The sequence below is a fragment of the Anolis carolinensis genome, chromosome 3, assembly GCF_035594765.1.
Source record: "Anolis carolinensis isolate JA03-04 chromosome 3, rAnoCar3.1.pri, whole genome shotgun sequence".
NCBI classification, from domain to species: Eukaryota; Metazoa; Chordata; class Lepidosauria; order Squamata; family Dactyloidae; genus Anolis; species Anolis carolinensis.
Window position 1 is genome coordinate 78,028,855 of NC_085843.1, and position 21,839 is coordinate 78,050,693.

At 39.2% G+C, this 21,839-nt stretch overlaps 2 protein-coding genes and 1 long non-coding RNA gene across 8 annotated transcripts in view; 1 reads left to right on the plus strand and 2 right to left on the minus strand.

Annotated features, from left to right (window-relative positions):
* Positions 1–2,885: 2,885 nt before the first annotated feature.
* On the minus strand, positions 2,886–13,428 carry pigp (phosphatidylinositol glycan anchor biosynthesis class P). 2 transcript variants are annotated; one of them, XM_003218998.4, is made up of 5 exons: positions 13,236–13,428; positions 10,472–10,572; positions 6,386–6,458; positions 5,686–5,804; positions 2,886–4,376 (listed from the first exon to the last, which is right to left on the minus strand). In XM_003218998.4, exons 2-5 carry the CDS (start codon positions 10,551–10,553, stop codon positions 4,246–4,248), a joined length of 405 nt encoding a protein of 134 aa, XP_003219046.1. In that variant the 5' UTR covers positions 10,554–10,572; positions 13,236–13,428; the 3' UTR covers positions 2,886–4,245. The 2 variants fall into 2 exon arrangements, with proteins under 2 accessions (XP_003219046.1, XP_016847963.1); XM_016992474.2 differs by lacking the exon at positions 13,236–13,428 and adding an exon at positions 12,734–13,209.
* On the minus strand, positions 6,883–10,465 carry LOC134297991 (uncharacterized). Its single transcript, XR_010004951.1, has 2 exons — positions 8,921–10,465; positions 6,883–8,833 (listed from the first exon to the last, which is right to left on the minus strand). It is a non-coding gene; the product is annotated as an uncharacterized LOC134297991 (long non-coding RNA).
* A 581-nt stretch (positions 13,429–14,009) lies between the features above and the next one.
* Positions 14,010–21,839, plus strand: part of ttc3 (tetratricopeptide repeat domain 3) — a 98,828-nt gene continuing 90,998 nt past the window's right edge. For 2 of the 5 annotated variants that reach the window (XM_008107534.3, XM_062977152.1), the window contains exons 1-6: positions 14,029–14,139; positions 17,828–17,927; positions 18,237–18,322; positions 19,416–19,461; positions 19,936–20,071; positions 20,559–20,646. In XM_008107534.3, the coding sequence (XP_008105741.2) occupies positions 14,044–14,139; positions 17,828–17,927; positions 18,237–18,322; positions 19,416–19,461; positions 19,936–20,071; positions 20,559–20,646 (552 nt within the window). In that variant the 5' untranslated portion in view covers positions 14,029–14,043. Of the gene's footprint in view, positions 14,144–17,827; positions 17,928–18,236; positions 18,323–19,415; positions 19,462–19,935; positions 20,072–20,558; positions 20,647–21,839 lie in introns of all 5 variants that reach the window. The other 3 variants (XM_062977154.1, XM_062977153.1, XM_062977155.1) reach the window with 3 other exon arrangements.

Here is a 21,839-nt window from a genome sequence, read left to right on the forward strand (position 1 = left end):
GGGGCCGCCGCTGCCGCTTCCCGATTGGCTACCCCGCCCCGCCTCACGCGAAGGCAAGCCGCTTCCTGATTGGCTGTGGCCCCCTCCCCCGCCCAAACGGCCGTTCAATTAGTTGCAAGCGTACCAAAGCCGGAAGCGTCTGGTTTTGTAAACACCATGTGGGGAGCTGCTTACCCCTAGTGGGAGATCCTTGTGATCTGACGCCTTTTCCTCTCTGGAGGTTGTGTCTCAGGCATGGGCAAACGTCGGCCCTCCGGGTGTTTTGGACTTCAACTCCTACAATTCTACCGGCTGTTAGGAATTGTGGGCGTTGAAGTCCTAAACACCTGGAGGGCCGAAGTTTGCCCATGCCTGCTCTTGAGGTTGTATCTACACCAGGCATCCTCCAGCTGTTTGGGCCTCCCAATTGCCAGAACTTCTGACCATTGAACAATCTGGGTAGGTTGCTGTGAGTTTTCCGGGCTGTATGGCCATGTTCCAGAAGCCTTTTCTCTTTACATTTCGCGCACATCTATGGCAGGCATCCTCAGAGGTTGTGAGGTCTGTTGGAAACTAGGCAAGTGGGGTTTATATATCTGTGGAAGCTCCATGATGAGAGAAAGAACTCTTGTCTGTTGGAGGCAAGTGTGAATCTTGCCACCCTGATTAGCATTGAATGGCCTTGCAGCTTCAAAGCATGGCTGCTTCCTGCCTGGAGGAATCTTTTGATGGCAGGGCTTCTGGGAGCTGGAGGGCTGCAGTTTGAGGACACCTGATCTGCACTGTAGAATTGATGCCATTCCACTCCACTTTGACTGACATGGCTAAATTATAGGGAATCGTAGGGATTGTAGTTGTACAAGGTCTTGAACCTTATCTGCTACAGAATGCAGGTATTTCACCAAGCACTTTTGTCAGTCTGCTGTGTAAAGAACTATTTCCCTGAGTAGTTTTTTTTTACTTTCTTTTTTGCATTTAATTCAAGGTGTGCTCAAACAAAACATAAATGGCAGAATTAATTTATTATTCAATGTATTGCTTATAGTTTATATAATTAAATTTATTTCTGCTCTTTTTCTTGAATATGGTGGGCTACAGTAGAGTAGGCTGCCAGATTATGTTACTTTGGCAGAATCTTAGTGTTGTTAGAGACCCAATGGGCCTTCATGTCCAACCCCCTGCATGCAAAGAAAAGCCCCATCAAAGCACCCCCAACAGATGGCTATCCAGCCTGTTTAAAAGCATCCAAAGAAACCGCTTCCACCACACTCTGAGGCAGAGAGTTCTGTTATTCTAGTGTTATAATTTATTGCTGCTGTTGTAAACAAACATAGCACTTGCCCATGTACTTCTTAAACTCTGCTGTGTGCATCACCAGGAGATGGTTGCCCTGTGTTCAGTTGCCACTAAAAATGAGGGATGTGGTTAAATTATTGGGAAAGTACTGGTGAACTAGGCTGAAACTGAAACCTCATGAATACAAAACATTTGTAGCATACCAGCTACAAAAGAAGTTTAAAGTTTGTATTCAAAGCACTTCAGAGAGCCCTCTTTCATAGAAACTTCCCCTTCAATATAGATGTGTGCATTCTGGCAACTATGAAAAACTGAAGTCAACATGTTTTTGACAACAGCCTGTTTTATATCATATTTAAGGTCTTGGATATTTACGATTTCCTGTGTCTTATATCAAAAGATGGCCTTTCATATCTGGATTTTTTTTACTCATGGAAGACCCATTACTGACTTTAGAGCAATGATGGGCAAGCTTTTGCGCTTGGTGTGTCAAAATTCACCAAAAAACCTAGCATGACTTGGGTGGTGTGTCACTTTGAGAAAAAAAACGCATAATTTTGCAATATGTATAGTTTAAATAACAAAAATGTATAATTGTAATATATAACTGTATTTAATAAATCAAAAACTATTTACTACCCTTATTTCCATGTACAACGATATATGGTACCTCTTACAGTTTCCACGCTGATTTCTCTCTATTCTAGTTTCAATGTAGGCATGAATAATGAATAATATAATAGTAATAATATAATATACTACAATAGAATAATAATAGAATGAGATATATATATATATAAAATGTAATGTGCATAATTCCCATGGAGTAAACAACAAAATCACTGGACCAAATCACACCAAATTTGGCCACAAAAGACATACCGTAGTCATCCAATCAATCTGCAGACAGCAGCGTGCCAGCAAAAATGGCTAGGCGTGTCAGTGCTGACACGCGTGTCATAGGTTGGCCATCACTGCTTTAGAGCATAATCTCGTGAGCCATTATTACAGTATTTAGAAAGTAAATCCAATTATATTCAGTAATACTTTTTAATGTGTTCAGAGTTACAGCTATAGCAGAAAAACATTAAATTTAGAGATATATTTCTGTAGGCACAAGATTGTTTGCTAATTCTTTCTTGGAAGATTCCACATGTCTTGAATAGATTGTATATGCACAAAGGAAGCCATAATGGCGGAGTACAAATAGTTCTATGTTATTTGTTGCCCCCCCCCCCCCCCCAAAAGGATCATGGACATATGCCCAGTTCACTTCGTAGCCAATTAATACACATGTAGGGCTGGAAAAACAAAAATGAAATATGTATCAAGACTGTGTGGAAAGGGATGCTTGGCAATCATTTGCAAAGCAAGCACTCCCACCTATTCATTTACAAGTCTTTTTAAAGCATCCTAGCTTGGTTTTGTCATAAGTCGGAAATGATCTGAAGTCATGCTATAACAAGATTGAGAAAGGCTGGTAAACTGCAGTTCATCTTTCTTGGTTATTCTAATATAATCATAACTCACACAGACGTTCCAAACGTGCTTATGGAACTTCTCACAGAAATAACTATTGGTCCTTACAGGAAGAAAACTGAGAGCTTAGATCTTCTAAACCAGGAAAACATTTTTATTTAATGTTTCAATATGATTCACCCTCTATTTACAAAAAATGACTATAAAACAAAGATTGCAGTTCTGTTCAGGTGGAACAGACACCACATTTGCAGTACTGACATAAACCATAAAGCACCTGAATTTCCATTCCCAATAAATAAATTCCTGATAAGCAAAGAGAATTCAACTTATGCTAAAATCCTGCATAAATACGAAATAACTACTTAATACATTAATGTGTGCTCATAGTCACAAATATGAATTACCCTGTTGGAGCTTTAGCCTGCAGAGACCTTGAAGTAATTTGGAACTCGCACAGCAAATCTTTTTCCTGCCATGCTTTCTCAGTCTTAATGCACTATATTGTACATTGCCAAAGGGCTCAAGATCCAATCTGGCTGGCAGTTATGAATCTAAGGAATACACTGCTATTTAAGTGTGAGGAGTGCATCACAGAGAAATTTTTTTAATCTCATAGCACCAATCCATACATTTAAAATTCATTTTCAGGAGTACATATTAGCAACTCAATGAGGTTAATTCCACTCTCAATGTATCATTTCCATTTATAACCCACCTTTCTTCTAGAACAAGGCAGAATATATAATGGCAACAGGAAGTTTTCAAAAAAAGCAGATTTTCTTTCTGTGTATCAAGGGCATCATAATCATAGTAGTTTAACAGCAGAATAGTAATACATAGAATGTATGCACGTTGGAAGTTTAAAGCAAAGGATCTGATGCCACATTGCTATTATAGCCCAGCCCTAAAGAACATGAGTTCCAACTTTCAACATTAAATGAATTTCCCTTTTAATGTCATGTGCATTTTTTTTGGTTGAAGGGGATTTAAATTTCATGTGTAAGGTAATTTAACGCATGTTTACCTGTGAAATTTGTAAGAAGTCAATGTAAATTATGTCTATAACAATGTGCTGTTTGTCACCATTTTTTCCAGCCTTTGAAGGCCATTGAAACATATTCTAAATAAAATGTACAGGAATGTTTTTGGAATAAAACCCATTTTTGAAATCCATAATGAGACTTTGCTTCTTCTACATTCAGCCCTATTAGATGTTTCCAATTTCTTTTACTTTTCTCACTGGGAACTTTTATCTGGATGTCTCCAGTTCCGGCATGGGCAAATTATGAGCTGCAATGAAAGATAATATTCAAAGAGAATATTCATCCTTTTAAAAATTGCTTCAAATATTGCACCATTACTCCATAGATACTTTTACAAACTTTCAAGTCAACCATTTTGGCACTGCATCATGTTTGTTTTCAATTACAAAACTGAGAATTATTTTCCAAATGGATGTGCTTATTAAACAGACAGCATTTCCTTTCATCAGTTTCTAAGACAATCTTCTCGGTCAGTTAGGAAAAACATTTTATTTACTTCACTGATAGGGATATCTCTTAATGCAGGGATAGCATCTGTTTGTGGTTCCTTGTGTTTCTGATTTTTTGCATAGTGGTCTGAAAAATATGCAAGAAAAAGATATCCTGGTTTTAGTTTACTTTAAGCACGACTTTCATGATTTCATGACTTTAGTTTGAGATTAAAACATGAATATGCTTCTTAAATTGGTCTCAAAGAGATGTAATATCCCACCTTAGTAAAGGTAAGGGTTTTCCATTGACATTAAGTCTAGTTGTGTCTGACTCTGGGGATTGGTGGTCATCTCCATTTCTATTTTTTTTAAATTTTTTTATTACATTCCAACAATTAACAAAATTTTAGCGATGCATGTCTTATTTCAATATACATAATACCAAAAGTAACTAATGCTTAAATGACATTATAAATGATCCTTTGGAAAGTAACACCCATTTCATCTCCATTTCTAAGCCGAAGAGCCAGCATTGTCCGCAGACGCCTCCTACATCATGTGGCCGGCAATACTGCATGGAGCGCCATTACCTTCCCGCTGAAGTGATACCTATTGATCCACTCACATTTGCATGTTTTTGAACTGCTAGGTTGGCCGAAACAGGGGCTAACAGTGGGATCTCACCCCGCTCCCCGGATTCGAATCGCTGACCTTTCCATCAGCAAGTTCAGCAGCTCAGCGGTTCAATCCGCTGTGCTACCAGGGGCTTACCATTACAATGAAGTATGAGTAACATTATCATACTTATCCCAAAGAATAAGATTGATATCTTCAGAATGGACAACTAGATTTCTTGAGACTCTCTTTGCTATTTTAAAAGAAAGGCATGAAGAGATCAGGGTGAAACAAGCAATAAGCATCAGACAGATAGAGAAAGGAAGGGGTGCCTTGTTCCTTCCTTCCTTTGCCTAGGTGAAAGAGACACACGTGGCATGAGCAACAGGAAGATGAGCCAGAGACTGGGCAAGACAGCTGAGGTGGGGATGGTGAAATACCTCATCCTCATCCCTGTTGCTGTATGTTCCTTTTTCTACCTGTTCGATTGCTTGCTGCCTCCCTCCATCTCAGCGCACAATTTCTCTGTGCTGTTCTCTGCTTCCTCCCTCCAATTCTGTTGCTGCCCCATTCCATTTTTCATAGGGGTTTACAAGCCTCATTATTCATTCATGTCTCCGTCTCATGAAGCTAGCAATACCTATTAAAATGCAGAGGCAGCAATAAATACAAAAATAATCAATTTCGTGAAAGTGAGCTGACTATAGCAACTCAAAACACATAACTGAATAGGCTTCAGTTGTGAGCAGGACTGAAACATCTGTCCCACAATAAAAACATGTACCAAGTCAAAACCACATTGAAAGTTCACTATGTGCAGATTTTGTCATGAGCTTTACCTGTAATAGTATGTGTGGAATTCAGTGGGGCTGTGCTGATCATATTAATACCAAAGAGAAGTACATAACCGATTCCTGTACTGACTAAAAGATATGCAGGCACAGCCACAGCCCAGTACCTGTAAAACAAACACAATGTTTAAGTGTAAGCCACCTGGGGTCCTATTTAGGGAGAAAAGTGCCATAAAAATAAATAAATAAATCAGTGGCGTGGGAGAAAAATGTATACCAAGCAAGACCCCATCTTAGAATGATCATAGTGCCAAAATAAAGAAGTACAGAAAAAGCAACCAAAATGTTGGATTAGGTTTCTTTCAAAATGAGAGTTTTGGGAACTTTTTGTTTAAAATCAAGTAAAAAGGAACAAGGAACATGAAAGAACATACATACATATGTAAACACACACACACACACACACACACACACACACATAAGCATCAGAAGCGAGACTGGAGATGGTGATTTTCTCTGTCTTTTATGAAAGCAGAACTTGAACTTACTTCAACTTAACTGATTGGCTCTATATTCTGATTAGGAAAAAAAGAATAATTGTTTTAGGCATATATGTGAGTACTTGGTCTGAGCCACTAGTCTATTCTTGTTTAAGACTATGTTTTAAAATTAGCATGCTAATTCTCTGCATAATGAATTGGCTTTAAAGACATAACAGATATTCAACAGAATAATAGTTCAAACTTACTTTTGAGGCCAGTAGGTTAATCCCAATGAAAAGAGCCAGGACTCTGGTACATAGGCCCACACAAGGTAGAGAACTGCATATACAAAACAAGGGGGAACAAATTAAGTACAAGAGCAACCACTTCCTATACTAAAGGATCTAACTTAGCATTTTTGCCTAGCTGTCACTGAAAGGATGGTTCTAACTATAACAGTGTTTTTATTTCCAGTCTAGAAAGTTGGTCCTGGCCAAATGCAGGGAACAGTCTGAGAAGCCTGAGTGCAGCAATTCTGATCTGAGCAAGCCTGATCCTATGCACATTTACTTTTAAAAATCAGTACATGTCATGCCACGAGGAGGCAAAACATTACCTGCTACCCTGTCTCTTTAAGATTCTAAAGGGGCGGAGCTTAGCCTTGGCTCCTGCCAGCCTGAAATGGCAGTTATTTTTGTCAGTTAGAATTTGTCAGTTGGTGAGGCACTGGAAGTAAGTGTAGGAAGTAAAAGGATCACAGAAATTCACGTCACGTTGGAACTGTATTCAAATTAGATTAAAAAGCCACAGACTACAGCAATAGAGAAAGCCATGTCAACACTGCATTGAAGTCATCTCAAAGATACAAAGAATCCAGTCATAACAAGACTTTATACTCTGTGGCAATATCTATCCAGAACTGCATAGACTCAAAGATTTCTTTCCTCACAAGAGAATTCATAGTGGCAACAAGAGGAAAAGAGATCAATTTTGTCTATTAATAAAATATTTTGTTTCACCAACTACAGTCTCCAATCTGTCCTTCTTGCTATGGGTCCTTCCAGTTCATTTAGTTAAGCATGGAGGCAGAATGCACATTTACTTTTAAAAATCAGTACATAATTTAAGAAATTTAAGAAAATGTTTTTCAGTACTTATGAAAGTGTTCATCAATCACAATCAATTATACTATTGCCAAAAAACAAAAGGAGGATTGAATTGAACAATTAAGTAATGACATTTGGGGTAGTTAATAATATACTGCAATTTTGTTGTTGTTCTGTGCCTTCAGGTAGTTTCTGAAGGGGCCATGGTGGTGCAATGGGTTAACCCTTGTGCCGGTTGAACTGCTGACCTGAAGGTTAGCGATTCGAATCCGTGAACGGTATGAGCTTACGGGGACATGAGAGAAATCTCCCAGGGCGTACCCTGGACAACGTCTTTGTAGATAGCCGAGTCTCTCACACCAGAAGCTACTTGCAGTATGTTCGCTTCTGACACAATTTTTTAAAAAGGCTGTTTCTAATTTATGATGATCCTATCATGTTTTGGGTTTGTTTTTGTTTTTTTGGAAGATTGTTTAGAGGGCGGTTGCCTTTGCCTGCCTTTGAGGCAAAGACAGTGCGGCTTGGACAAGGTCACCCAGTAGGTAAGTTACCATGGCTGAGCAGTGATTTTAAGCCTAGTTAACAGAACCATAGCCCAACACTCAAACTACTATGCCTTTAAATACCGAATGTCTTAAATTTCATATCTCAAAATTAATTTAATAATAATTGAATGAATGCATCCCAAAACAGGTGTGGTGATGCAAACTATTCCCACTTCCACATCCAAACAGGAGTATTATCCACCAATTAGACAAAGATAAACAGATTAGTTTGTTGGGTCATTAGATGGTCCATCTCAGATTACCTTATAGTTATTACACTGCAATTGTGTGTCAAAAGTTAGACGCCAATTAGAGAGCAAAGTAGAGTTTATTAAAGCAACAGTCCAAAAAATAGCTCAACAAACTAAAAAGACTTAAAACACTTAACTTTCAGTGTTATTAAGTAGAACAAGCGGGCAAAACCCCAAAAACTGGCAAATAATCCGGATTAGCCAGAGATATAATCCGGGTTAAAGTTCTAGAACTTGACCCAAAAGTTCACAATGGGCTGAAAAACAGAGGCATGAACTAAAGCAAGTAGTATTGAAGCCCACAAACCTTTCCCAAAACTCAAAAGTACAAATAGGAGTTCAAAACAAACGCCCAAACTGAGCTAGGGAACTCCCAGTTGAGAACAGCAAAGCCAGCGAAACAGCGAGACGCTGGAGAGTTTGCAGCAACCGCTGCTGGAACATACACCAAACCAAGAGTTAAAGTAGCAGAGCGGGAAAGCGTCATCAAGCCGGTCCGAAGTCGGGATAAACCAGCAGCGCCAAGCTGCTGCAGAAGCAAACGCCAAGCCAGGAGTTAAAGGAGCAGAGCGGGAGAACGTCGTCAAGCCGGTCCGAAGTCGGGATAAGCAGGCAGCATTGGTATCAGGAGGGAAGGTAGTAGTCAGCAACAGCAGACAGCCACGGAATAGAGAACGACGTCAAGCCACAGATTGAGAGCGAAGAGCAAAGCCGAGTCAAGTTCCAGTCCAAGGTCCGAGAGGTTGAAGTCATCCAAGAAGGTCACAACACGAAATGGCACAGAGAGCCAAAGCAACGAGGGCGAACAGCAGCTAATACAAAATAGTAATAACAGTGCAGTCCAGGAAAACCCACACAATTCCAGCTCTCCGTTGCAGAATAACCCAGATTAAACTTACATCCGTTGCAAAGTCCCAGTCCAGTCTTCAGTAACACACACAGGAAACCCAATGGCGCCCAGCAACACCTTGCCACACGCAAGGTATAATGGCCAAACAACCCCAATATATCCAGGTCTCCCTGGGCTTCCAAACTATCCACGCCCAAAGAGCAGGTGTCTCAACTTCTTAATCTGAATCAGAACTCCACACAGCTAATGCCCTTAGGTCAGGTGTTCCGAATTCCTCATCAGAGTCCCAATCATCCTGCCCATGCCCAACTCTATCCACACCTGTGGACCCCCTTTCACTCCTCCAAGCAGACCAAGTGGGATCTGCTTCTGAAGACACCCAAGCTTCCCCAGCATCAGCAGTATCCATGGGCCCCGATTCGTCCCCAAGCATCTCCGGTGCCCGTGCCCAGTCTGTGCCCAATTCCTCCGTTAACACCTGTTCCCCAGCATCCATTTCCACCTCAGGATCCCCACATGAATCCTCCTCAGAAGACTCCCCATCAGTCTCCCTGACCCTTTTCCTAAACAAATCCTCCAACGAGCCCTCCTCGCGAGGGTTTTTCCTTCCTCTCCTGATCCCACCACTATCATTCACAGTCTCCGAAGGCGCATTCACAACATTGTGTCTAATCTTACTCAGAGTAAATATCAATGGCATCATTAGGATTTATTTTCAATTTCTAATTGAAAATAAAAATGGGCAATGATCAGGCTAGAGTGGACAGTTTAGGAAAATCTGTCAGGTATCTGTCATTTATTCTCATCAATACAAAAACATTATGAAAATGATTCAAATACCAGTAATTAGATAACAAAAAGCATCCTCTTCTAGTCTAAACACTGTTGAAGAGCTAGTGTTCAGACTTTCTAACTAAGGCAAAGTAATGTGTATAATCAAAAACTGAAAGTACAGACCCTGTCTACAGGCCTACGTACAAACTGTGTCTTTAGATTATGTGCAAGTTATATTTGATGTATTATACATTCTTCCAAAATCAATTAAAATAAAACCCAATTAAAGTTTACCCAATTTGAAATACAGATAAGTGAAGCAAAAATGCAATATAGGGTTCTGCATTTCCAGGATTTCTGGTTTTTGACAGTGCCCTTATCCTTAATGTGTTGAATAAGTGGAGGATGCCTGTAAAATAAAACACCCAAGTTGCACAAATAATCTTTCAAACATCAATCACAGCTTAGAAGTAACTAATGAGGATTGCATTATTACTTGTGATCAATTTCTTTTTAGCAGCATATCAAAGATATATTACAATTAAAACACAAAGACTAATTAGATCTTTTATACCATAATGCTAATGTCTTTTACTCATATTTGTATCTACAGTATTTGTATGGAGTGTTTTGTAACACTGGTCATTCTTATTTTTAATGGATTTTTTAAATGGAGTAACTAAACAATTTTAGTGGTTCCTGAACAACGGGAAAGTTAAATGTAATCCTAACAAAATGCTTTCTTGAGGTCCTTGGACATATAGATAATACCTTTTAAAAGTAGCATTCTGCATGGTGAACATGCTCAAGAAGTGAATATACTTACTAAAGACAAACTGCGAGCCTAAGTAAAGAACAAAACCATATATAGCTCTTTCAGGCAATGGAGCTGGAGAGTTTTCAACCATGTTGGTATCTTCTGTTTATCTTGGATGAGAATGTAGAGAAAAAAAGTACAATTAACTTTAGAGTGTTTTAGCTTTCCACAAGTACCAACAAGTGTTGCAAAGCACTGCTTTATATTAGAAATAATGAAAGGAAATGATAGGTTCCCCAGTAAGTCTATAAGGCAGAATCAAAGTAGGTACGGTAGTATTAAGAAGTCAATATTTGTTCTGGTATTGTTTCAGGTAACAATTTTTGTGTTACAGAAAAATCCTCACACATTTGGAAAGTCGGGTTCCACCTCAGGTAGCAAAATATCCTACCTCAAATTACCATATACACTATTGAGTTTGCTTGTTACAGATGTAATTATTCCTGATGTGCAGTAGTGAACAGTGTGTGCTGTTTGCAGCTATATGCAGTCTGCCTCAAGGTTGTTTTGCCACCTTAATTGTCCTAGATTCCCTTAATTTCCTGGCCAATAAATAAATAAAAACCCCAGGTTGAACTGCCTTTACTGGAAGCTTCCAAAAGCAGCTGTTCGCTTTTAAATGGATTACAGGTCCCTCTGCAATACTTAACTTTTCAAATAAGCAGTTTCTCATAATGAGAACTGGATTTTGGCTCCATCTGTTTTGTTGCTGTTAAGGGCTTCATGGTAGCCTGTGCAGCTCCCAGAATCTTAGCATAGGATTTTTTCTTATGTTTTTACATTTTAAAATGCAAATCAGCAATCATAACAAACAGAAAAAGTTGTCCATAAAGTGATAAACATCCAAAGTTTAAATTCTTTGTAGTAGTTTGTCACTCAATTAGGTTGCAGCTGCTTTTTTCTGATCACCTTATTCTCCTAAATTTCACTGATTGCCTTATTTATAGTATTTATATTCCGCCCTTCTCACCCCGAAGGGGACTCAGAGCGGATCACATTACACATATAAGGCAAACATTCAATGCCTTGACATAGAACAAAAGGCTCTGAGCTGGCTTCGAACTCATTATCTCTTGATCAGAGTGATTGGTCTCAGCTGGCTACAGCTGGCTGCTCACCAGCTTGTGCCACAGCCCGGGCCTTCTAGGATAAGTAAGTGTCCAGAATCAATAAAAAAGTGGGAGCTGCATAGCTTTTTAATATTTTTCTCATTTCATTCTGCTGGCCAGTTTTTCTCAGAGAGCTATTTCTTATGTTCTGTTGAGCTAAAATATCCATGTCAGTCCCTGTATGGCACAGCTTTCAAAACGTTTCATGTTGGTAACACACTTTACAGATATGCGTCATATGCGACACAGTAATTCAGTTGTACTGGCAAACCAGATGTTAAACCAACCCCATATAATGATCAAGAGGTAATGAGGTAAACTTTAGATAGAATATAGAAGGGGTAACAACACCCCTGCAGTGTTTGTTTTGCTGTATGTGCCCCTGTTCAGAAGATTTCATCTGACTTTCTGTCCCTGTGATAATTGGATTTTGAAAAAATTGGCTCCTTATGGGAACAAAGATTGGTGATAAAGCTTCAGCGTAGACCCTTTACCTCATGATAATAACTCTTTCAGGAGTAAATCTGGCCCCTTCCAAACAGCTGAATAAAATCCCACATTTTCTGTTTTGAACCGGAATATATGACAGTGTGGACACAGATAACTCAGTTCAAAGCAGATATTGTGGGATTTCTGCCTTGATATTCTGGGATATAAGGCTGTGTTGAAGGCCCCTCTGATGTCTCACCCCCTTTCTTAACTGTGAGTTGTTTATAAGTCGGATGTTTGTACCTCAGGGACTGCCTGTCCATTGTGCCACACTTGTCCAAAATGTATGAACCCTGGGGCAAGGTCAATCATAAATCTCACAATGCCCCCTTTGCCCTTATCGCCTCCAACATCCAAGTGGTCAACCACTCACATTTTGTTCAGGCAAAGATGGGCTCCTTCAATACTCCCACCAACATACAGCACACTTTTTTGACACTGCTTAATAATAATAATAATAATTGCAGTTCCAGCCTGCTTTAACTGTCCTGGCTGAATACTATGAAATCCTGGGAGTTGCAGTTCAGTGAGGCCTAAGCCCTTTTTCTGACAGAGAAGGCCAAAGCATTGAGCCAGAGCAGTTAAAGTGGTGTTAAAGCACATTAATTCTATAATGTAGATCTGGTACTAGCAAACGTCAGCACTCCAGGTGTTTTGGACCCTATCAGCTTACCGGAATGTGTTGGAATGTGTTGTCAAAGGCTTTCATGGCAGGAATCACTGGGTTGCTGTGAGTTTTTCGGGCTGTATGGCCATGTTCCAGAAGCATTCTCTCCTGACGTTTCACCCACATCTATGGCAGGCATCCTCAGAGGATGTGAGGTTTATTGGAAACTAGGCATGTGGGGTTTATATATCTGTAGAATGCCCAGGGTAGGAGAAAGAACTCTTGTCTGTTTGAAGCAAGTATGAATGTTCCAATCGGTCACACCGATTAGCATTGAATAGCCTCGCAGCTTCAAAGTTTGGCTGCTTCCTGCTTGGAGGAATTCCTACTGGCTGTTAGGAATTGTGGGAGTCGAAATCCAAAACACCTGGAGGGCGGGCCGAAGTTTGCCCGTGCCTGGTGTGGCTGCACCCCGATTTGCAGCTACCTTTCCTCTATCATCGTAAAGGATCCACGTGGGATTTCTTTTCAAAGGCTCAACGTCAACTTTCAAACGGAAGCTTATTACCTTTCTGCGAGGCTACTTTGTACTTCTTGCTCTGGAGAATGCGGAACCTTTACATTTTGATGGCCTTCCGTGTTTTTCCCTTCCCTCCTTCTCTTCTTATGGTTTGCTCGAAAGCAAGACCTTCCTCCGGATTTGCTTCCGAGCCGCTGGGCGTGAAATGGCGGCCTGAATGGATCTGGGGAGCCATTTTGGGAGGGCGCCTTAAAGCGACACGCACCCTTTTCTTTCTCCAGTTGGCAGGGGTATTCTGAACGTTCAAAAGTGTAGGGAAGCCACATTTTTAATAGGAAGAGATGCAAGTTTGAAGAAACGGAAACTCCCCTCTTACCTATTACGTTGCATTCGGGTAATACATTCATGTGTATATTTGGGTGCATTAGGGATTTGTCTGTTGTTTTTTATCAAAGCCCCTTGGGAGGAGTAAAACGCATAACATAAGAACGAAGATATGATGTCTGGATTGCCTATTTTCCCATTTCTGGACAATCCCTATTATTGCCGTCAGGGATTATGATACATGATGCATCTAGAATGAATACAGCTGGGGTCCACTTTAGAGGCTCAATGTCTGGGAATCCTGGGAGTTGCAGTTTTACAAGGTCCTTAGCCTTCTCTGGTGGTGCCTCACCAAGCTACATTGACATCTCTGGGCTCAATGCGGCGGAATCCTGGGACTGGTGGTTTGACAGGGCCAAGAGCACCAAACTACAAATCCCAGAGTTCCCTCACCTAAAGACTTTCCTGCCACGGAAGTGGGCAGGAGACGTTTTCAGTTTCGAAGGCGTGACGTCACGGCGGCGGCTGGCCAATGAGGAGGCGGGGCGAGTCTGAGGCGGGCTGCACAGTGCTGACGGGGCCCAGTCGGAGCAGGAAAAGCGAGGCGGTGGAACAAAAGGCCCTGGCGGTGGGTGAGTGAGTCGGGGCGATGGGGGCATTATTGGCACTTTGTGGGCGATAACGGTAGGCCTTCCCACCCTTACTTCGCGGAAAGGCCTCTGGTCTCTCTTCGTTTTTTCTGTGACGGTTGTTTACCCTGTGAGGAGAGCAGCTCTGAACATTTTGGGAGGAAACCCTCTCGTTCTTGGAACATCCAGGAAGCCCACCGAGCCACAGGCATCCGCCTTCCTGCCCCCCGGTTTAACCCCGAAGGCGCCACATTCTCTCTTAGGCCTCATTCTACTCCAGATATGGGCACCATTCGGCCCTCCAGGTGTTTTGGACTTCAACTCCCACAATTCTTAACAGCCAGTAGGCTGGATTGCTGTGAGTTTTCCGGGCTGTATGGCCATGTTTCAAAAGCATTCTTTCCTGACGTTTACTGACGTATCTGTGGCAGGCATCCTCAGAGGTTATGAGTTCTGTTGGAAACTAGGCAAGTGGGGTTTATAAATCTGGAAGCTCCAGGTTGGGAGTCTTGTCTGCCTGAGTAAAGTGTGAGTGTGCAGTTGGCCAGCTTGATTAGCATTAAATGGCCTTGCAGCTTCAAAGCCTGGCTGCTTTCAGACTGGCACATAGTCATCCATAAACCAAATCAACAATTGAGCCACACAGTTTACAGAAAACCTATACACACTGATATATACATACATAATAGCTCCATCACCCAAGTCAAGAAAGAAGAACAGTTAGAGCCCTGGCAGGCCGTTGAAAAAGAATCTACTTACCCCGCCTCCTCAAAGTTGTGTTGAACCACCTAAACTGGGCTCCACAGGCTAATGGAGACGCCACCACAGACATCAGAAGAGCTACAAGACCAAGAACAAGCCACAAGAGCAAAGACAAAGATCCACCCAGAGGAAAAGTGTTCTTATCATACATCAGGGGAACTACTGAACTCGTAGGGAAGCTGATGAAGAAGCACAACCTACAAACTATCTACAGACCCACTAAGAAAATCCGACAAATGATACGTTTAGCATAGGACAAGAGGGATCATCTCACCTCTGCAGGAGTCTACCTTATAGCATGCAGCTGTGGACAAGTCTACATAGGGACCACCAAATGCAGCAACATTGCCCAGACACGAATCAAGGAATATGAAAGGCGCTGCAAACTAACTCAACCAGAAAAGTCAGCCATAGCACAGCACTTGAGGAACCAACCTGGACACAGCATATTATTTGAGAACACAGAAATGCTGGACTACTCCAACAATGACCATGTCAGGCTACATAAGAGAAGCCATTGAGATCCACAATTTCAACAGAAATGAGAAGGCCATGAAAACGAACAAAATCTGGCTGCCAATATTAAAAACAAACTGTAGAATCAGAACAGTAAATAAAGAACAACGCTAAAAAACAGGAATTCCAGACAAAAAGCAATCAGGGCCATTTAACACCTCCCAACAAAGGATTCCCCCAGGCAGGAAGTAGCCAGGCTTTGAAGCTGAAAGGCCATTCAGTGCTAATCAAGGTGGCCAACTGAAATACTCACAACTGCCTCAAACTGACAAGAGTTCTTTCTCACACCCTGGTCATTCCACAGATGTATAAATCCCACTTGATTAGTTTCCAACATACCTCACAACCTCTGAGGATGCCTGCTATAGATGTGGGTGAAACATCAGGAGAAAATGCTTCTGCTACATGGCCATACTGCCCGGAACACTCAGCAACCCAGTGATTCTGGCCATGAAAGCCTTCAACAACACAATATTACTGCCAATAATGACAAACATTGCACGGAGGGTTTTATTGCTAATAATGACAGGAGACAGCATAGAGCACCACAGAAAAGCAAATTCATTTCATTATTCAGACTTCAGGTCAACTTTATGATGACCACAGTTAATTTCCTTCACTTGCTTGGTGACAAATCAACAGTGTGGCTACAACTCCCTTCCCCATTTTTGCTTTAAAATGAGACATCTGATTTTTGCTCCTGGAAACCTTCTGGAAGAATGAGTCAGCTTTAAACTTGGGCGTGAGTTCCTTTGTTCCCTTTGCTGTGGGGGTATACTTTGTTGCTGCTCTATCCATTTTGCAGCCAGGATTCAAAAGCATGGTGCAGAATGTCGAGGGACTTCTCCAAGTGTCACAAAAACCAGCTTTGTGGGAGGAGGACAGGACATTTAGGCAGCATATTATCCAAGCTTTGGAGTATGGACATGGGTTATAGATTTGAGTATGGTACATGTCTGCAGTATATACACATTGTTTTACATTAAAATTGTGACATTTTGCTTGTTGACTAAAATATTACTGAAGGACATGTTCTTGGTTCCAACAGCAAAACATAGCCAGGAAAGATGTTTTCTGCTCACTCAGATTTCCATTTCTGCTGATGGAAATGAAAGCTTTTAGATCTACCCCTTCACTAGTTTTTTTTTTTTTTACGGAAAGAATTAAAAACTTGGACGTGGAAGCAGGTGTTCAAAAATGGGTGATGATAATTTTACTGGGATGGTGGCTTTTTAGCCGCACCAATGCTAACTGACTTGAACTGGTTTTGCCTCTGATGTACAATATGTTTAAATCCAGCAAATATTTTAGATTCATGTTATTTCCCTTGTGTTTATAGTCATGTCAGTCTGTTAGGTTTTTTTTGATATTGTTTTTAAGTATTTTGTATTTATATTTGCCTTTTTATTGTGGCTTATTTTTGATAGGGTTTTATATTATTGTTTATGTATTATGTTGTAATATTGTAATTTGTACTTTGCACTTGTTTTTACTTCTTGTAAGCCGCCCTTAGTCCTGTTTGGAGAGGTGGCGGGATATAAAGTTTATATTATGTTTATATAGCTTGGTGCTCTGGCATTCAGAGCATATAAAACATTTTCTGCAGGCATAGATTTTTAATGAGCTGTTACTAAGCATATCACTACAGAGTACATTAAAAAAGGTACTGCGACAATGAGCTTATAAACTAAATACATTGCAAGTGGTGTTATACTGGTACCATTCATTATTCTTTGGGGTATAAACTCATCCCACTGTGTGCACAAGGTGGCAAAATGAGGTAGTATTTTCATAAGGAAAGGTATTTTAACTATTAGATCAAAAATATATGAATGTTTATATGAGACCAAATAATTTTGAACCAGTGGTACAATAGTTTTTTGTTACGTTCATGATATAAAGAATATTGAAAGAGGGTTTATTGATTGTTACAACAGAACTAGAAATCAATAGGAAATATATTCTAAGTGCTTCTTTATGTAAGTATACATCAGTCTATTATGGTAATTCCTCCACTTTTGCTGGGATTATGGGTGCATCTTCCCATTTGGGAAGGTTATGAATTAATGCAGAAGTGGAAAAAAAGCAAATATACGGTAGTTGGGGGGTGGGGTGCGGTAAATGGACACCATTGCTGTGGTCCCCAGGAGGAGGAACTGGTTCTATATGTCACTTATCCTGCAGTCTGGCTCTCTTACCTCAGTTTTAATAAGTGGTGGGATTGCAAGTTCATGACTAATCCAAACAGTGCATGTAAAACCTGCAAAAGTGGAGAGTGGACTGTAGATGTGTTCTGGAGCATTACTTCTTTAATACAAAAAATGATTCCAGCAAAAGAAGTCATATGCAGATAATAGGGCTTTTGGTATTTGGAAATACTCCTAAAAAGAAATTATGCTTTGCCATTAGATCATGTGTTGGGCAGACACATTCCTTTTCTTCAAGAGTGAGCAGTTTGTGGCCACCCAGACATTGTTCAGCTGCAACTTCCAGCGCTTCTTATCAGTGGGTATGCTGACCAGAGCTCATACAAACTTCAGTTATATCACACATAGAGAACTAGAATTTTTCCACCTTAGTTTTATCTCCACTGAAAAGGTTTTGTTGTCTGAAAAATAATGTAAATTAGAGTTGCTTGTTAATTTTTTCAAGATCTGAAACAAATATGTTAAATCATAATATGGTAATTTTAATGTTTTTGGTTTTGTTCTTGCAGAAAAATACAGTTCTTCCTATTTTCAGCATGTGTTAAAACTTTGAGGGATTGCCATTTTTGTGTGTGTTCTTATTAATTAATTCCAACATTATTTCTTTTCAGGACCATGCAGTATGGAAAATCCTACATATGAAGATTTCAGTCCAATCCCATTTTATAGTACTTACATTAGACCATGTTGTGAATTGGTAAGTGTGTAAATAACACCTAGGTTTCTTGCTAACCTGCTGGTGCTTGTTTGTTGTTGTGCACATAGACAGAATGACATTAAATCAGTGAAATTTTATGTTGGTCATATGAGATATGCACATCTCAAAGACATGATTGTACTTGTAAGTTATTCTAGAAGAAGCAACCTATTTGGCCACATGCAAAAAGGCATACTGTGAAATGTTATAAATACCTTGTTTTTTGGAGTTAAAAAGCCATTGGTTCATGTTACAGAAAAGGGCTGTCAATAATGTGTTTTAGCAGCTTCATCTCCAAAGAACAAAGGAAATGTAATTCTCAGTAGATACTAAGAAGCCATTATGCTGTAAGCTAGTGATTTTGGGACAGAAAACCCAATCTGTTTAAAATACAATCTCTCATATCGTTATCTAAGACGTTTTTAACTACAATGTGTTATCATAATAGGCTGGTCCCTAACCTTTGCTAAGCTCTTCTATTAGGAAATTTTGTAAAAATAATTGGTGACAGTAGACACTACAGAGACAGACAGGACACATTTTGATGTTCGGTATCTTTTGGTATGTAGGCAGTCCATGAGTTGCAAACATCAGACATACAGGCAACTAAAAGTTAAAAAAGGTGAAATAACAGGAGGTGAGAGAAATCTCCCCTAGAAAGGGAAATTCACTCCTGAAAGAGTTACCGTGGAGAAAAGGTGTCTCAACGGAAGTTTTATCACCAATCCTTGTTTCCACAATAAGCCAATTTTTTCAAAATCCAGTTATCACAAGACAGAAAGTGAGGTGAAAGCCCTTCCCTATGCTATCCAAAACTTTATGTATGTATGTATGTATGTATGCATATGGCTGGAGTTACACTAATAAAATGTACCTGTTCCAATTTAACATACGAATTCAAGTTAAGAACAAATCTACAGAACCTATCTTGTTCCTAACTTGGGGATAGCCTTTACTAGCTTGTTTTCAAAGCCTGCTTTTGGATAAGATTGTTCACATTTGTTTGAATGGGATCTGCTTTAAATTCTGTATCACCTTTTCTGATTTCAGATAATAGTTATCCTGACAATAACTATCAATATTTATTTTGTAGGCTCGAGCACAATTCGTAAAGTGTTCTTCAAAGAAATATAAAACAGGTACATAAAGTGATAATATAAGTTCATAAGAAATGTGTGATCTACAGTTTGCCTTTATATAAAGAAAAGTAGCAGTTCTGAATTACAGCTTTTCTTTGTGTTTTTAAGAAGGGGAGGTCAACAGATTCTTTTTCATGCAGAACACTTAGTGTAATCAGATACCTGTAATATCTGCTAGTCCTCGATTAATTCGTTTTGTTTACAGTCCTAATTTTGAAGACTTTATGGTCGCAACATATGGTCCAGGAGATCTGATAGCCATCTGGATGTTTTGGTTAGTCCTAATGAACTACTAAAGATAACATAAAACTAAAGCCCATCTGTATTTAATAGTTCCATCCTGTGTTTTGTTTGACTCTACTATGGTAGGACAGCATAAGATACAGTGCTAATTCTGTAGCACTGGGGAATGTCTTCTGAACTGCAGCTTTATTTTTTATCCTTTCTTTCTCTCCCCATCACTTTTTTCCACAGGTGATATCTGTAAAATATGGTGTGGCAAGCCTGTTCATGAATTGCAGAAATATTGTGATGTTATTAAAATATGCACCTTCAGACCACTGCTGTTTGTGCCTCAGTGTAATGACCCCCAAAAAATTCATGCTCCCAGGTAAGAGAAATTTCATTTATTAAATTACTTGCTTTGCACTTTTATTTAAAGGCTTAACTATAGAATACCTTTATATGTTTTGTGGTGTAGAAAGAGGTGATTAAAAATAGCTAAAACAACTAGAAATTGAGAATCTCCCCAGTCTGATGCCTGCCCTTCATCTATAAGGCCAATGGCTATGGAAGTTGGCACCAGATGACCAGCACTTCTGGCAGTCACGAGATTGGGGAGGATAGTTGTAGGGAAATCAGCAGAATTGATTTAATGGTATATTCCTAAAAGATTTACCAGCAATATGTTCAAGACTGCATTATTGAATGGTTGTAGATGTTAATTCTGTTAAAAAATGTTAAGTACGCTTGTGGTTTCCAGCACAAATACATGTAATTGATAGAACTGGGCTTTTTTGCTAGAATTTTTCAAGAGGTCATTTCTAGTACTGGTTTATTTTTTACTCTTTTAAAATTAAAACTCTTTTTTATTTAAGCGATTGTCAATTTGGTGAACTAAATTTGGAGAGGCTGTATCAAATAGAGGTTTTAGAAGATGTTACTAATATTGCCAAAAAGTTTGTGGTGAGTCCTCATTATGTTTTCTTTGTATTTTATGTAATCTTAAATATTAATGCTAGTATGAATGATAAGATATCAGAATGTTAGTAGTATTAGAGTTTTTAATATCTATTTTTTAAAATGCCTTGATGATATTTATAAGTTTCCTTGCTCTTCTTAATGCCTAAATAAAATATCTTACAAGAACTACAGCAGTAGCACAGTGGAAGTTCATCTCATCTGGAACAAAGACTCAGTGAAGGGATAAATATTTGCTCTGTAGAGTGAAATACTTAAGTAGATGGACTATGGCTTTCATCATTTTCACCATGCTGATTGAGATAGATGGAAGTGATACTATAACCACTTCTGGAGAGGCTACATGGCCTCCACCCCTTTTCTATGGCTGTGTGTTTGATATAACTTAACATCTTTCAAAATGTTTGATGTTTTTGATTGTATTCTAAGTACTATCTAATTTATTTGATTTATTTTGAAGATGGAAAGAGGATAGGAGACCATTGAATGATGATGTTAGTATATTGCTTGCAATAATGAAACTTCAGTGATGTTTATATTATTTGTATTCAGTGTAATACATTTTTTTTTGGTGGTGTCTGTGAAGCACACATATGGGTAATCTGTGCCTGCATAATTCACCTTTGGATCCCACTACATTTACTGGTATATATTAAAACTGTATTAAAGATGGTTAAAATATATTTAAATATGTTTTAATATTAAAATATTAAACAATATTCAGATATATATATATACACACACACACACATATATCTCCCCACATCTAACTTAATTTTATTTTGTGCCAAACTGTATATATCTAATTTACAGTTTACAGCATTTATCTAACCTTTTCTTTAAATTTAATGTAACAGAGAAGTATCCTTATACAAATATTTCTTTTTAATAGATCAGACCTCCCACCTTGAGAAATAAAATTATATCCCTATTATCTCTAGGCTAAATAAATTCAGTCCTTTTATCAGCTATAAAATTATGTTTGAAATGGGGCTTTCTATGAAATGTCAACTATTGTAAAAGTATATAAACATGCATCCAAAGTAAATATAACTGCAATTACATCATCCTAAATTCATAAACTGATCCGTTTTAGATATTTGTTTACTTCCTCGTTGGCTCTCTTCATAAAAATTCAGGAAAAAGGAACAGATTGTGCATTAATGACTCGAGCTGTT